The 17,857-nt window shown below is 43.7% G+C and overlaps 1 protein-coding gene across 1 annotated transcript in view; it reads left to right on the forward strand.

Annotated features, from left to right (window-relative positions):
• CORIN (corin, serine peptidase) overlaps positions 1-17,857 on the forward strand; it is a 1,570,916-nt gene that overhangs the window by 1,506,073 nt on the left and 46,986 nt on the right. The window contains exons 18-19 of the mRNA XM_085642146.1: positions 11,247-11,296; positions 16,000-16,174. Of these exons, the coding sequence (XP_085498272.1) occupies positions 11,247-11,296; positions 16,000-16,174 (225 nt within the window). The remainder of the gene's footprint in view (positions 1-11,246; positions 11,297-15,999; positions 16,175-17,857) is intronic.

Here is a 17,857-nt window from a genome sequence, read left to right on the forward strand (position 1 = left end):
CTGTCAGTTTGGGCAGAGGAGCAGGGAGTGGTGCAGGACATACAGCCCCGTATGAGTGGGGAGGGGTGCAGGGCATAATCACCCTATGAGTTGTGGATAGTGGTGCAGGACATACAGCCCCCTATGAGTGGGGAGGGGAGTGGTGCAGGACATACAGCCCCCTATGAGTGGGGAGGGGAGTGGTGCAGGACATACATCCCCCTATGAGTTGTGGGTAGTGGTGCAGGACATACAGCCCCCTATGAGTGGGGAGGGGAGTGGTGCAGGACATACAGCCCCCTATGAGAAGGGAGGGGAGTGGTGCAGGACATACAGCCCCCTATGAGTTGTGGGTAGTGGTGTAGGGCATAATCCCCCTATGAGTGGAGAGGGGAGTGGTGCAGGGCATAATTCCCCTATGAGTTGTGGGTAGTGGTGCAGGGCAAATCCCCCTATGGGTAGGGAGGGGAGTAGTGCAGGGCATACAGCCCCTTATGAGTGGGGAGGGTAGTGGTGCAGGGCATACAGCCCCCTATGAGTGGGGAGGGGAGTGATGCAGGAAATACAGCCCCCTATGAGTGGGGAGGGGAGTGGTGCAGGACGTAGAGCCCCCTATGAGTGGGGAGGGTAGTGGTACAGGACATACAGCCCCCTATGAGTTGTGGGTAGTGGTGCAGGACATACAGCCCCCTATGAGTGGGGAGGGGAGTGGTGCAGGACATACCGCCCCCTATGAGTGGGGAGGGGAGTGGTGCAGGACATACAGCCCCCTATGAGTTGTGGGTAGTAGTGTAGGACATACAGCCCCCTATGAGTGGGGAGGGGAGTGGTGCAGGGCATAATCCCCCTATGAGTTATGGGTATTGGTGCAGGACATACAGCCCCCTATGAGTGGTGAGGGGAGTGGTGCAGGACATACAGCCCCTATGAGTTGTGGGTAGTGGTGTAGGGCATAATCCCCCTATGGGTGGGGAGGGGAGTGGTACAGGGCATTCAGCCCCCTATGAGTGGGGAGGGGAGTGGTGCAGGGCATACAGGCCCTTATGAGTGGGGAGGGGAGTGGTGCAGGGTATAATCCCCCTATGCATTGTGGGTAGTGGTGCAGGACATACAGCCCCCTATGAGTGGGGAGGGGAGTCGTGCAGGACATACAGCCCCCAATGAGTTCTGGGTAGTGGTGCAGGGCGTAATCCCACTATGAGTGGGGAGGGGAGTGGTACAGGGCATACAGCTCCCTACGAGTGGGGAGGGGAGTGGGGCAGGACATACATCCCCCTATGAGTGGAGAGGGTAGTGGTGCAGGACATACAGCCCCCTATGAGTTGTGGGTAGTGTTGCAGGACATACAGCCCCCTATGAGTGGGGTGGGGAGTGGTGCAGGACATACAGCCCCCTATGAGTAGGGAGGGGAGTGGTGCAGGACATACAGCCCCCTATGAGTTGTGGGTAGTGGTGTAGGGCATAATCCCCCTATGAGTGGGGAGGGGAGTGGTGCAGGGCATAATTCCCCTATGAGTTGTGGGTAGTGGTGCATGGCATAATCCCCCTATGAATGGGAAGGGGAGTGGTGCAGGGCATACAGCCTCCTATGAGTGGGCAGGGGATTGGTGCAGGACATAATCCCCCTATAAGTTGTGGGTAGTGGTGCAGGACATACAGCCCCCTATGAGTGGGGAGGGGAGTGGTGCAGGACATACAGCCCCCTATGAGTGGGGAGGGGAGTGGTGCAGGACATACATCCCCCTATGAGTGGGGAGGGTAGTGGTGCAGGACATACAGCCCCCTATGAGTTGTGGGTAGTGGTGCAGGACATACAGCCCCCTATGAGTGGGGAGGGGAGTGGTGCAGGACATACAGCCCCCTATGAGTTGTGGGTAGTGGTATAGGGCATAATCCCCCTATGAGTGGGGAGGGAAGTGGTGCAGGGCATAATTCCCCTATGAGTTGTGGGTAGTGGTGCATGGCATAATCCCCCTATGAATGGGAAGGGGAGTGGTGCAGGGCATACAGCCCCCTATGAGTGGGGAGGGGATTGGTGCAGGACATAATCCCCATATGAGTTGTGGGTAGTGGTGCAGGGCATAATCCCCCTATGAGTGGGGAGGGTAGTGGTGCAGGGCAAACAGCCCCCTATGAGTGGGGAGGGGAATGGTGATGGGCACCCCCCCAGGTGTGGTGACTGCTGGTAGTGGGGACCATGCTACCCCTGTGGTTTTGCTGTTGGTGATGGAAGGGATTTCACCCCCCCATGTGTGTGTAGCATTTCACATGTTCGTGACGTTAATTTGTGTGTGTGTCTGACTGACCGTCTGCGTTGTGCGTGTCTGTTCCTGATCCGGTCATAGATGTACAGTAGTGGGATGACCTACGCGATGGGATTCATCGTTGGTTCGTCTTGTACTTGCTGCTCGATGCTCCGTCTCGTGCATGTTGAGAATTGGTCCGTCTCGTAGCCGTGGATCATGTTGTGGCGCGAATCGGACCGGATATGCAGCTCTCCCGGATGCTGTGACGTGCTGCTAGTGGCGACCCGTCCGGCGCGTAGGATTTGCGCATCGTACTTGTCTGGACGGAAACTGCTGTGGGAACTGCTTCCGGGCGACTCGAATTGGCATTCGGAGGTAAGGCTCATACGGGAAAATGCTGCTGGAATCGCAGCCTACGTGTCGGACAGAATTGTGTCAGTTATGCGCATCGTAGTTCATCGACCGGACGGACCGGCTCCCGGGACGAGTCGGTCGCAAGGTAAGGCTACGGTCAGCTCTCGGAGGGCTGTCCTACCCAGATCGGAATCAACCCCCAAGTCATAAAAAATACTATATAATAGACTTATTGGCCCTATCCTTTCTATTATATTACATAACAACACTAAGAATATTTTATTCAATATTACCTCTACAATTATTACCATTTCATGAAACATGTTTGACTTTAAACTTTGTATTATCTAAATAAATGTTAAATTAATACTTTTACATAATATTAATGTTTCAAAATCCCAGAGCATTACAAAGGTTGAATACAGTATTTTAAAATATTTAGTATACATTATTCTAACATTTATATAACTTGACCAGCTTAGAAAAATAATAATCTTCAATATAAATATTAATTAATACTTTAATTTTATTTTTTCATTTTGACTTTCAAAAATACTATATTTAATTCAATAAATTAGTAATACATGTAATTATTATTTTATTTTTCAATAATAAACACACACAAAATATTTAAAAAAACAATATTTAACTTATTTTAAAAAATGTTAAATTCTATAATACATTTTTTTTATTTCAAACATTACTAACATTACTAACAACTCGAGGCTTTGGGATGAAACAATTAATTAGTCACTGTAATATATCTCACATTAGCATTTCTAGATTTAAATATTGAAACTGTCACCTGGGGAGGATGTAAACACAGATACTAAGGTTGTGATTAACCAGTAAACGTAAGGATAAAAAAGGCATTCTGTGATGTGATTCAAGGTTTTCAAAGATCTAGGATTTGAGTTTTACTCCTGTGTTTTTCGAACCATTGTCCCTGCTCTACAGGGTATTTTTCTGTCCCGCTGATGGTTGTTTTCAATCTAAAGCTGTCTGGGTGGGATACATACTACACAGGAACTGGTCTCCAACGGATGTCTCTAACAGCTGGTGACGCCCATATTTTCAATATTGTTGGTCAGTTATATCCCCAAAAATAATGGGATGATTGGCTCTGATTTACAAGCTTATCCAGCAATCACCTACAGAAAGGGCAAATCTCAGGGGGATTAATTAACCCATAGTTATCATACTAAATCCCAGAGAACAGATACACGAATGACTCAACCACAAGGATTCTATACATGTAGTCACTGTAAAGCATGGAAGTCTATTTAGAATACTACCAAATATCTCACTGTTAGTGGGCATAAGAGAAAAATTGGTCATTTTTAAAATTGTGGATTGCGTATATGTATTGACGTATTCTTGTCTGCTTATGTATGTGGGTAGTACCATCTTTCTGCTGCATAAGCAAATTCTTGAACATCAGTAAGCGAGCAGAAATCTGGATTTCTTGTACCCGGTATCAAGGCATTTTTTGCTATAGAATGGCAGCAAACTTAAGGGGCGGAGACATAGTAAAATAGCTGAGACACCTGGAGACAAGATACATTCTAGATCTGTGAAATAAAACCAGACAGGTCTCAACAGGGACGAAGAGATGGAGGTACACGTAGGATGAATGGTCTAGGGTTAGTGTGGTATTCTGGATAAGATCATAGAAGGAAGTAGAAAGCATTCTGGACTGGTCCACTCTGGGAGAATTAAGAGAAACAATACAAAAATAACATCAATAATATTGTCTGTGGGAATAATTAATTAAAGCATGGCAAACCCAGAAACGAAAAAAGAAATGGGAAATCCTGGTCGCACATCAATTCAGATGTAGAAATTCTTTGTGAAATATGGGCACTGGCCCAAGATGCTTGCCTGGAATATTGTTAAAATCAGAACCTTAGGAGCAAGACTAAGAAATAGAGTGGCTGCACCAGACTAGCCTTAAGAGACCCTTTATCATAACATATAAGATAGAGCCATAAATAAGCCAAATGTTTTTTGGAGCTGAGAGATTTTTACAATATAATATATAAGATGAATTGGTATTTATCTATTGATTCATGGATATTTTGAATTTCCTATACTTCATGTAAACACATTATGGGTTCATGCTATAATTGACTCTCAACATTGGCTATATGCGATTGCTGTTTTTAACAGTTTTTTAAACCATTCATGAATTGATTTACAATTGTGAAAATAATGGAATTCTCAGGCGAAGGTACACAAAAATCGATAGTATGTCTTCTGTGGCTCTAAATTGTGTTTATTTATGTCTTGAGGTGGTGGGGCTCACACACTTTGAAAAAGGATTGTAAAAGGTGAAATGTGTCAGTGAGTTGGAACCAGCTGCTTTATGAGAAAATAAAATGAAAAATCACACACCTACCGAAATACCCGCAGTATTTTGGTTCGCTGAAGAGTGTTTTTTAATTTGCCAAAAACGTTGGCGTTGTTTGACGAATTCTCACAAACTTTTCAAAACTAGTTCGACGCTCAATTCAGGTGCTGTCTTGGAAGTTTCGGGGTAATCCATCAAGCATGGGCCGAAAAAAAGGGGGGTCCCAAAACGCATTTTCTCCATGTTAATTTCCATAGAAAGTTTAGACATGGCTCCAGCCCGAATTGCTGACCGTTATTACTACAAATTTGGCAGGAAGGTAGATGTTGGTCCATGGAAGTGCCTTTTTGTGATTTAGTGTAAATCCGTTCAGCAGTTTTTAAATATTAAGGAAAATCCAAATTTGTATATATAGGAACGCGAAGGATCCACTCCCCCTTCCAATCTGGTGTTGAGATCTGATTGGGTGCCAACACTTCAAACCAGGAAGTGTTGCCAGCCATCTTGTGACTCGGCTTGAACTGAGTCACAGAACAAACATAATAAAAAGAAAAGGGGGAAGGGTAGAAACACTCTGACCCCCTAGACCTCTTGGGGGAGGGGGTTCCACATGGACCATGCAGGAGCAAAAAAACTTTTTTTTTTTCAAAAGAATTAGGTGGTAGTCACTCTGGATCTGCGGCTCCCGCCAAAAAGTTTTTTTAAAACAAAGCGCTGCCTCCTGCTTTTTATTACTATTCGGCACCCGGGTGGGCCTGGTCCAGAGGGCATTTTAATAAATGAGGGGGTGCATGAGCCCCCCTTCCTAGGGTTTATTGATGGCCCAGGAACCACAATCTCCCCGGGGCTTGTTTAACAAAAAATGCGGGAGAGGCACTGTCCCAGGGACCGCTTGGAGCTTTTACCACTCCCACCAAGCCATAGCAAATTGTGCTCCGCTTTTAGCAAGCGAGAGCATAAATAATGCTTTTGCTTGCTAGAAGCATAGCACCATTGCTTTTGCAGAGGGAGCTCCATTTTTAGCAGTTCTCTATGTGTAAAAGCAATGCCAGCTCCCCTCAGGAGGCGGGGAGCTAGCAGGGACTGCAAGAGTCTTGAGGCCCCCCTGCGGTCCCCATCAGTGGCGAGTGGGTGCCCTGAGTGGGATCAGGGCACCCACAATAGAGGCTGGGCCACAGGGAAGGGGGTCCCTGGGGCCAAAATCGTCCTGGGAGGTGGACCGCGTGGCCCCCCCTCACCTTATTTTTTTTAAATAGATATATATATAAAAGCTGGGCCCAGGGGATGGGTCCCAAAATTAGCCTGGGGGGGTGCACGTCTCATCTCCCCTATTCAAAAAAGGCTGGCCCTGGGGGACCGGGTCCCCGGGGCAGAAAACAGCCCAGAGAAGGGGGCCATGCGGCCCACCCCTCCAGTAAGAAATAAAAATAAATACATTTAAAAAACATCTGGCAAGTCGCCAGAGGCTCTGCCCCCTTTCCTCACCACTCTACAAATGCGCCTCCTGGCACACAACTGATTTGGGATGAAGTCCCCTTGGCTGCAGACAGTCCTTTGCAGGCCAACAAGCCCTCTTGTTACCTCCAGTAATTCCAAAACAGTAGGATTGCAGAGAGGACTTCGGAGGCCACTCCCCCTTTCTCCACCACCCTGTAAACGTGCTTGCTGGCCAAATACTGGTTGGGGAATTAAATTCCCTTGGCTTCAGAGGGTTCTTGGGGGCCAACAAGCCCTCCTGTTACCTCCAGAAAGTCCCACACAGCAGAATTACTGATACGTCTTCGGAGGCCACACCCCCTTTCTCTACTACTCTGCAAACACACCTCCTGGCACACTGCTGGTTGGGAGATGAAGTCCCCTTGGATGCTGAGGATCCTTGGGGGCCAACAAGTCCTCCTGTTACCTCCAGTAAGTACCACAGAACGTGATTGCTGTGAGGACTTCGGAGGCCATGCCCCTTTTCTTCTACCACCACCACTCTGCAAACGCACCACCTGGCGCATTGCTGGTTGGGGGATGAAGTTCCTTTGGCTCCAGAGGGTCCTTGGGGGCCAACAAGCCCTCCTGTTACCTCCAGTAAGTCCCATATAGAGGGATTCCTGAGAGCTGGCCGGAGGCCCCGCCCTCTTTCTCTACCACTTTGCAAACACACTACAAGTAAAAAACCTTAGGAATTCACTTAAAAAAGCAAAGGTATAGGGACGTTATAGATAGGAAATAGAATTCGAAAGCAATTGAAATTCACTTAAAAAAACAAATATTACTGGGTCGTTATTGTTCGAAATTGGAATTTAAAAGAACTTCGAAATTCACTGAAGAAAACTAAGGCCGACTGCTGGAGCGGGTGTGGTTTTGATGTATATATATATATACTTACCTTAGCCATACTTACTGTGCGTGGTGAAGGCACAAGTACTTACCTGCATGGTAAAGGTATTGTTGTAAAGGCTGTTTCCCTGCTCCAGCAACTTTAATATTCTAACACTAGTCTCCTTACAGACATCACCTTCCTTCAACAGCCCTCAACTTCGGTGTTGCCCTTTGGTCCATACCCATGCATTTAGAAGGCATGGCTTGCACCATGTCCACTACCCTGTATCCGTGCCAGGAGTACTCACATGGCATGGCCTGTACTCATTCGTCACAGATACTGTGCACTGAGCATGGCCTTTTGTGAAGATCTTTGCCCATCCCAGTAGCAAAGTATTCACAAATATCTGGAAACAGGGCATTGCCTAACCCTGTTTTATTTATTTATTTAGTTAGTGGCCTCAGCACCACCTCAACTATGCTCCAATTGAGAATAGAGATGAAGGTGGGCGTCTTTAAAGTAGAGTCAATGGCAGAGAGAAAAGTTTTATCTTCTTTAAAAGATGGAGTTGGAAAGAACGAACAGAGACCAATTTGCTAATATGATAGCAACAATTTAAGATAGTATGTTAGGGAGAAGTACATACAAATTTCAGAAAGCAGCCCAGACTACTTAGGGTAATCATTTGGATGAGATGTAAAGTGACTGGTCCCCTTTGAGCACTTTTCGATGATCGCTGCCTGTTCTGTAACAGTTCATCGCCATCTCCTGCTGCCCACCTACTCTCTAAAGATGCTTTACTGGCCTTTGGAGGCCAAGGGCTGTGCATGTTCTGCTGGAAGGCTGTTCCCAGAATCATCAATCCAAAAACATCACCTTCTGTTTCTACGTTTTGTGCATGTATATGTTTTTTACTCAAAACAGTTAGGTTGAATACCTTCATTGTTCACCGCGTAAAACTGAGACAGTGGTGACAGAAATATTGAATTGCCCAAAAAAACCTCTTTAGACTCAGATTGCTGGAACCGCAGCCCCGGCCTCCCATCTGCCAGACAGCCTCCGCCAGTTCATTCACAGGAGCATTACACCCATTTATTACCCTCCAGTTGAAAGCAGCCTTCCTGGGCCGGCCTTGTTTGAGCGTGTCTGTCATTTCCGCTCAGGGCCCGCGTTCCCCTCACCTCCAGTGAGCTGGAAACGGTTGGCTGGTCGGTTGGTATAATGTGAACCAGAGGCATGGCGCGCGCGTTCCCTTTAATGTTGTAAAGCCGGGCTTCTGCTCCCACTGAGTGAAACTCCGGCTGAAGGGAGTGACACACAGAAAGGTCGTTTCACTTCACTCAGCACTGCTGAAGAAATGCATCTTGGGACCTCCTTGCGTTTGTTTTCAATCTATTTAACAACTCGAGGCTTTGCGATGAAACAATGAATTAGTCACTGTAATATATCTCACATTAGCAGTTCTAGATTTAAATATTGAAACTGTCACCTGGGAAGGATGTAAACACAGATACTAAGGTTGTGATTAACCAGTGAATGTAAGGATAAATAAAAAAGGCATTCAGTGTTGTGATTCAAGGTTTTCAAAGATCTAGGGTTTGAGTTTTACTCCTGTGTTTTTCCAACCCTTGTCCCTGCTCTACAGGGGATTTTTCTGTCCCGCTGATGGTTGTTTTCAATCTAAAGCTGTCTGGGTGGGATGCATACTACACAGGAACTGGTCTCCAAAGGATATCTCTAACAGCTAGTGACGCCCAAATTTTCAATATTGTTTGTCAGTTATATTTCCCCTTCCAAGTTTTTAACAAGAAAAATTGCCCAAACATAAGATGGAATAGGTTTTTAACTCACCAAATTCTGCATAGTTTACCTTTTCCTTCCATAAAGTAGGTTTAATCCACCCGAATCTAATTAGGGGGTTGGAGGGGGCGAGGGTGTGACTGCTATCAGTCAACTGGTAATTCAACTCCCTGGGCAAACACATTTTGGTCAGGAATAGGATTTTAGCCCTGAACCTGTAATGAGGACCTAGGGGGAGACATTTGACTGGTTGCAGTGTGAGTAGAAGTAGTAATTACTCCTTTGCATCCTAGTGACATTTAGCTTACAGGCCCTGGGTACTCTTTCTACCATATACTTAGGGGTACGTTAAATATGGCAATTAGAATTATGCCAAACCAACCATCTCGAAAGGGAGAGCACAGTACTTTTACTACTTGTTAGCAAGAGTAAAGTGCACAAAGTTCTACCGCCAGCAAAAACAGATAGGGCAAAACTCTGGGGGTACTCCACGCAAAAGATAATCATTTACTACTATAACAATAATGTAAATGCTTGGAAATAAAACAACATTGTGTGACCTAAATTGTTTAATTCTGCTAATGCTCAAACTGTTTGCTGGAATTCACTGCTGTGCTAATGAACGGTTTCAAGTCGCCAAGGTCCTGAGCTGCTGTCAGAGTGCTTCTTTTCTCACAATTGAGAACAGATGCTCATAGTGATGTTGAGATCTATAAATGTTTTCATTGATATACCAGTATTCGGTCACAGAAACCATTATCAGACATTTCTAATCATTGAGAAATTACAGAAGGGGCCTTGCTATTGTCTGAGGCCCCTTCTGTAATACAGAAGTACCATTGGGCTACAAAAGTTGGCTCAAAGACCATTGCATTTCTGGACCCTTCTGATATTCAAGACTTAGAGGGTCATCCTGTCAGAGAATGGGACTGCCCGCCATCGGTGCGGGGGTCCCGTTGCAGACATTAGGATGCGCCCGCCACACTGGCGGGCGCATCCTGCATTCCTGACATTGCGGCGGGTGGTGCTCTCAGCACAGCCCGCCGCAATGCCAGGAAGGCATGTCGTGCACTTCCATGCACAACGTGGCAGGCACGTGCATGGAACTGCAGGGGGGTACCATAGGTACCTCCCATGTGCACCCCCCACACCCCAGAGTCTTACTACTTCTACTACAAAGTAGAATTTGTTGTACGTATATTATCAGTGGATGTGTTGGTCAACAAACTTCTCTATTTCCATATGTCATCATGTATATCAATGGGACTGTTTTATTCAAAAGAAAGATTTGGAAAATTGAGAAAGCATACTGTTTATAAACTGTGACTGTACTCCTGTCTCCTTCTCTCTGTTTCTCTGTATCTCCCTCCCAAGCACTCTCTGTCTCTTGCTCTCTCTCTGTCGCTCATCTGTCCCTCCAACATTATTTCCCCTTGCTCTCTCTGATTCTACCTCTCATACTCTCTTTTCCCGCCACATCTTTCTTTTTCTGTCTCACTCTCTTTAGCTTCTTTTTTCTTCACTTTTCATCTCATCGCCAACTGGTACTGGAATAAAGTACATGAATTAGTACAGGACAAATACAGAGTATCTTCTAAATGCAGCAGATCCTCCATTAAAACCTCTGTCCGCTAAGCCACCTAATTTAGAGTTCACTTCATGACAGACATCCCCTGAGCAAAGACATCTCTGGGCTCAAGAAGGCTGGACTGTCACAAAAAGTATTGCTTTCCTCACTTTATGAGAACCCACCTTTCCCTCAACATGCTAGGGAGGCCAGATATGTGGGCAATGCCAATGTACCCAATTTTGGAAGTACACTTTCAGTAGTTCATGGTACTTCCATCATCTGACACAACTATTGGTGGAATTCCTGCCAACGTGTCTCCCTTCTAAGTGGACCTCCCACAGGAGAGAGATAGTCAGTTTGGCAAAGAAAGTGCTGCTGTCTTGGTGGATTCAAATTAGATTCACTCCACTTGCAGACAGGACAGGAAGTCTAGTCTGTGTGTAGAACACTAAATCAGCCCCAGTTTTGTGGTGCTAGCTAGCAGCCCCCATATACACATGAGTGCAGTGCTGCCATGGCTGTCACAGAAACCATCACAATTATCAATTCCTTTTTCCCATTTTCCTATAATAGCATGTTGCACTAAAATAAATTAAAAATTGTGCTTTCCTGTTTTATTTCTGTTTTTTAATACAGGCATGTGTGTCGAAATGGAAGCAAGGTTGCACTTCACTGTACTAAAGAAGGTAAGCAGTTTGCTTTCTGAACTATTTATTGCACTATGTCTTTGAACGCTTAGATTGCACATTTCCAATATGTAAAATATTCTCAGTGTATGTTAAACTAAAAGGAATGCTAGTTTTTAACAAATATTCAGATAATATCATAGACACAAACATCTTGCATTTTTGAATGTAGATTAAAGCTTTAAAATAATATATTTCCATAGGGCAATCTGCAACACTCAAATACACGTGGTTTGGCCTGACTCCCCAGTGGTCGGCGTGGTAACAGTGGAAGAAGTCTTTTGTGAGCAAAGATCTAATGTCAAAATTGTGTAAAAATTTAATTTCTTACTTCATCGGTTCTTAGCCTGTGGTCTACTCAGAGGGCGCATTGTTTGAAAAATAAAATAATATTAGCAGACTAATCAAGTACATATGCATAAAAAAAAAATCCAATCTGAAACATTTCAGACCCCCTAAAGGTGTGAAGGAATATCAACTTGAAGGCTAACAATGAGGTGGGTATCCTTACCTTGATTCTGGGGAGCAGCACAAGTGCAGGGAACAGTGATTGGTGGCTTCTATTGATGCACGTGTAAGCTTCGAGAAAAAGAGCACGCATTAGGGAAAAAAAGAATGTGATATGCCACCATCTACCTCTTCATCTTTTAGAAATAAAAACTAAATTTTGAAAAGTTCCAGACTTTCGATTAAAATTTCGATTTTTGCATGTTTACCTTATTTGTGAATTAAGTAAAATATTTAATAATTTCTGTGTTTATTGCGCACGTGTTTCTTTATTTTGATGTATTGCATTGTGGTTAAAATCACAGCAGCTGCTTAGGTGGGCGTTGCGGGCTTACAGTAGTGATTTAGTCGGGGTCCACAGAAGTCAGAAGGTTGAGAACCGCTGTCTTACTTTGATAGTTAGCCATACAAATAGTAGGGCGAAATCTTTTAATGTGTGTTATAGTGAGGACGAAGACTTTAAATAAGCAAATGTCACTACACTTAGCGTACCAAAATACATCTACCTCATCGAAGAACTTTTTAGTATTTTGGTGATTTCCTTAGAAATGAGTTCTGGTTACTTCTAATGCAGCGAACACTACCGTGATGATCACCAAGAGAGATACTCCTTCATAAGATCGTCACCGAGGTCAGATCCAGTGGAGTAAGTCACCCAGACACATCCAAGGCACTGGGCTGGCCTGGTTATGGCGCCCCTCCAGAGAGCATGTCCTCTCAATGGCTAGGGCCAGGGATGCAAGTGCTAGATACTGTACTGCACCGGGTACACCCACTTCAATCTGAGAACTAAAATCAATTGAAGGCAAGAAGACCGTTTTGATCTTTTGCACCTGGCAACTCCCAAAGGGCATATGTAGCATCACGATGTCTCATCATCAGATGAAATGACACTAAAATATAGTACAGTTTGTGACGAGATATTTATTTGACGACTCTTACAGTAAAAATTCTGCAACTTGAAGCCTGCAATTGGCTTATCAGGTTTCCTATATATAGGTGAATGTAAAGGATATCAGTTTCAAGTCTAGCTATTAAGAAATGATGGGCTGTATAAAAAGAAGGGGGGCTTACAAGATAGGTGGCTGTAGCAAGAAAGGATGATCATGGAAAAAGGAAACTGTAGAGGATTTGGAAATGGAAAGTGATGGTGGCGAGTTCATATAGCGCAGAACGATGTTGCGTGTAGTGCTGATGATTTTTTGCTGTTTATTTTCATCTTACTGTTGTATGTCGAATTAGATTCCGTATATAGTTTTCCCGATTTATGTCCTTATATAGGCACAATTCGCATTGCCATTATTTAGGCATAGGAATCCTACCCTTATTTAGGCATTATCCATGCTAACCAAATACAGACATGGCCACCTACATCCGTCCATCTACGTCACAACGTGTTCTTGGAAAACCAGACTCTTAAGCCTTTAGGACTTCTCCTTGCTTGGATATTGATTTCTCCAAGAACCCATTTATTATGCATGAACATCTATTTCTTAGGGGTTCATTCATGACGTTCTTCTGCCTGACTTTTACGTCAATACTGGCATTCCTAAACACCTTCAAGGTATAAATATACCTTCACTTACCATGGCAAACCACGGTTCGGCTGCCTACGTGCACAACGCGGTTCACCACAGCAAGTTCGGAAGGAAGTCAAGTCCCTGCCTGACGCACTGACCAGACGCTGTCATCCTCCTCGCCGAGAATCCAGCTCCAGTGTTTCTGACTCTCCTTGCGGGGTGTTAGAGATCGAGACTCGGAGAGAGATTCCAACCTCACTCATTCTAAGGTATGGAGCGGACTAGAACCTAGAGGGACTTTTGGCAAAAAAATATTGGCGACTATAACTGAACTAGACTATAGACAAGCAGCCCCTACTTCTAACCTCATACTACACTTCGGTTAGGTACACTGGGGTAGAACTAGCTAGAAGCATCAGATGAGTATTAACATTTTAGCCTGTGTTATTTATGTATGTATTTTTATGAATATCTGTCATAGCTATAAACCATGCTATTGCAGAATTATTTTATCTTACTGCTAACGCTGTACGTAATATACTTCGCGTTCTATCTTACGATTGTAGCAGTTCATATGTCTTGCACGAGAAATAAGACTGTTCAATAAACCCTTTTTATTGACGTGCCCGTCCATCTATTTCTGTGTAACTCTGTAGAAACGAAGCATGCACGATTGACTGTGTGAAACTATTATCAATTGTTTCCACGATTCTGAGATTGTTCCGATTCTAAGGGAAACAAAGTTGTCATGTTTATGCGATTGTCAGAAACGAATTCCTTCTTGTTTATTCGAGAAGTTTCTAGTGACCTCTGAGTTAGTTGGCACACACAAGTAATTAAGTTTAATGTACTCGATAGAGACATACTGACCTCAGTCCTATGTCAAAACTATAGTGTATATTATTCCAATGCGCAGAGCCTATCAGGAATATAGGAACTACACTACATTACTATTTTATTTTACTGTTATGTGGTACTGTTTTTATTTTTTATTTCTGTGCCAGGCTAGATTATAGTCTGCTGTTTATTAGGAAAACTGAGGAAGCAAGATTTCATGACTAAGCCATTTCTGACAGCAGGAACTGTAATGCTTATATACCACAATTAATTCGATCATATGTATGCAGATTTGGGGACAAATTGGTATTGTACAAATGAAACTCTAGGCAAAACCTCTGTCTCAGAGTTGTACAAAAAAACATTTGGCCCCACACGTACCTCAGTGGTGCTAGCCAGTAACTTGTCAGAAAATGGGCAATGGCTGCCAAGTTTGAGATCTCTTGGTGATGTGTCTCATCTCGCCCCAGTTCACCAAACGGAAAACACAGATTTACAAAGGCTGTCATCATAAAGGCCACACATTTCTGTATTTCTTAGTATCAGTGTCACCACCTGAGTAACTCTTAAAATGTCAAACAAGGTGCCAGAGGCAATGTCTCAATCTTTCTTATGGGGCTGGAAAGAGAGGGGGCCAAATTGAGTAAGAGACCTTTGCAGTTGCCCAGCCAGGGAGGACTAGAGAGCTAGGGCTTCGCAGTCTCAACAGAGGTTCACAATGTTGGACTGACCTATCGGCACTCCAGATGGGCCAGTGTGTGGCCTTTTTGTGTCCCTTCGGCTGTGACAGGGCCAAAAGAAAATGGCCATTTCAAGCGGTTCACCAGGCAGTGTCAGAGTGCCCTATAGGCCAGTCCAACACTGGAGGCTCAAGAACATCCTATACCAGTGGAATCTTCTTGATGGATGAGTACGTGAATCTCAAATAGAGCGAGTTACAATACTCCAACCACATGGATGTGTAAAGTTCACGTAGGAACCTTGAATTGGAAAAAACAGTGCTACTGCTTTCATTTGGTGTAACGTACTCGGATGAGAATCAACCTCCAGAAATAGACTTTTCGACGCTGGTATCGGTACACAATTGTTTTACCATATTCCAAGCCAAAATCTCAGCCTTGTTGGAAGATGGGTTTTTATAGGTTATATTTTAAAGTAAAACAGACAATGTTGTAAGTGTTACTCTCGAATTCACATGCTGCTAATGCAAGCTTTTGGTTCTCTAGGTAGCATTTGCTGAGCATATCCTAGGAATCTCTTTAGTGTAGAAGTCCATGCACATCCACCCTACGTATAGTAGCTCAAATTTGTAAATAGGTTTACATTAAATTATATTGCATATGGGTGTCCAAAAGATTTTTATTTTATTTTGTATGTTTCTTGTTTTCCCCTAAATAAGTAGAAATTCTGTTCTCTTCTGTTGCCCTGATTAAAGTTTGTGTAATGAGATGAGTGTGAATTTCTCTAGGATGTGGGTGGGGTATGTGCGTGTGTCTTGCTGTTTGACTTTACACCAGCAAAGCTGCAATTGTTTCTGGGTAATAAATCGATGTGCAGTAATCTTTTGCGGATGATGTCTATTGCAGTAGTCATGCCTTGGGCCTCTGATGGCTTAAAGACTGATAGCTAGTGATTTTCATTTAGGAGTGGTGATATTCTAGTCAATAGCTGCACATAGTAGTGGGTGAAACATATTTCAATCAATTGTTGACTTAATGGCGTGATTGTGCTTTGATGTTTTTTGCCTTGGTTTTAAAAGTAGTCGATATTTCTTAAGACTAGGAGAAACACCTACGTTTGTTGTGTGTCGCAAACACTAATGCCCAATTTGTGTGCCAGATTGTGGCCGCCGCCCTGCAGCTCGAATGAACAAGAGGATCCTCGGTGGCCGGACAAGTCGGCCTGGACTTTGGCCATGGCAGTGCTCACTACAGAGCGAACCAAGTGGACACATCTGTGGCTGTGTTCTCATCGGTAAAAAGTGGGTGCTCACTGTAGCCCACTGCTTTGAAGGGTAAGTAGAGCGAGTCATCTTGGTAAATAAGAAACACTTGCAGCAGCAGGACATATTAAATGAGGTCAAACCTTAAACCTAGGCATATTTAAGAGGAAGGGGATAAAAGTGTGTTTGTGGCTTATATTATATATCGATAAATGCACTTCCTGTAATCATTTATTTACAACATTGAAATGCTTTTGCCTCCCCCTTAGTGTCTGTGTGAGCCATTTTGGGGACATTTTTCCATTATTGAAGAGGAATTTAAAACCGTTGTGAATTCGGATAAGAAGACATCTAGAGCCATAAACACATATCGAAGCTTAATAATGAGTGTTTATAACCATTTTCAACTGAAATCATGTACTAATGACGACCCAGTGCATTTCTTACTACTATTATCTTGCCACAGAGGTTGTCCATGAAAGGTTTAGAGTTTATTCATTTGGACCGTGTTAGAATGGTTGGCTAGAGTATGCACCCAAGCCAAGCAGAACCCACCAATCAAGTCAGGGCAAGTCGATACACACCAGGGATAACCTGTTCTCTCCCTCTGACAGCTTGGTGTAGAGCAGGCAAGCTTATCCTAAGAGGCAATGTGTAACTTATTTGTGTAACACACACACAGCCATTTAGTGAAATCACGACAAAAAGACGCCACGCAGGTTTAGCAAAATAGTAATTCTTTATGTAATAAATGTAATAAAAGTAATACCAAAACGACAAAAATCCAATAAATATACCACAAGAAATAGCTTTTGTCAGTTTTAAATGGGGAAACAGTGTTTGAGAATGAAGATTCTCCAATTATTATGCAGAGAGAATCTTGATTTCATTAAAGACAAACGGAGGCTAACATGCAAATACTTTTATTTGCTGCCCAAACATGCAGCCCTTTAAAGAATGTAACTACATCATAATAAGTAGAACATTGGTAACATGACAAGTAGACTGTGCAGGCTCCCATCTTCCTCGTGGGCTGCGATGACACAGCTGTACAACTTGAAATTCCAGTAAATCCAGTTAGTCTTTAACATTGTTATCTGAGAAGAAAGAAAACACTGTATAGTGAAATGTATAAAGACCATTAGTAGTAATGTATAATAATAACACATTAAAGCATAAACATTACCGAACCCAAACCTCTCGGGGAGAGGAGGGTGGGATAATGTTAGCCTCCGTTTGTCTTTAATGAAATCAAGATTCTCTCTCCATAATAATTGGAGAATCGTCATTTCATTACAAGACCGGAGGCTACCATTATGCATGTTTAAAGCCATGTAAAGCTACACTTCTAACATGCTCTATTGGTCTCAAGTAAAACCTATAGAAAGTACTTGCGTTAGACCAATCTGCTGCTTTAAGTATTTCGGGAAGAGAACCTCCTGCCCAAAATACTTTGCTAGCCATTGCACCTCTAGAAGAGTGAGCTCCAAATCTAGAGAGGTCCACTCCAGCCTCATGCATAATCAAGCAGATCCATCTGGCTAGGGTTGCTGAGGAAACAGGTCTAAAAGGTCTGACATATGATAAAAGAAGTTGATCACAACCAACAGGTCTAAAAGTTGAAATCTTATTTTTATAGCACTTCATACAATTCACAACACATGGTTTTTCACATTCATGAAAGGTAGGATAGAAGATAGACTCTGACATTGTTTTCGTTCTTTTCCAGATGTCGAAATGGATGCCTTCGCATGA

The sequence above is a fragment of the Triturus cristatus genome, chromosome 2_2, assembly GCF_964204655.1.
Source record: "Triturus cristatus chromosome 2_2, aTriCri1.1, whole genome shotgun sequence".
Taxonomy (NCBI): Eukaryota; Metazoa; Chordata; class Amphibia; order Caudata; family Salamandridae; genus Triturus; species Triturus cristatus.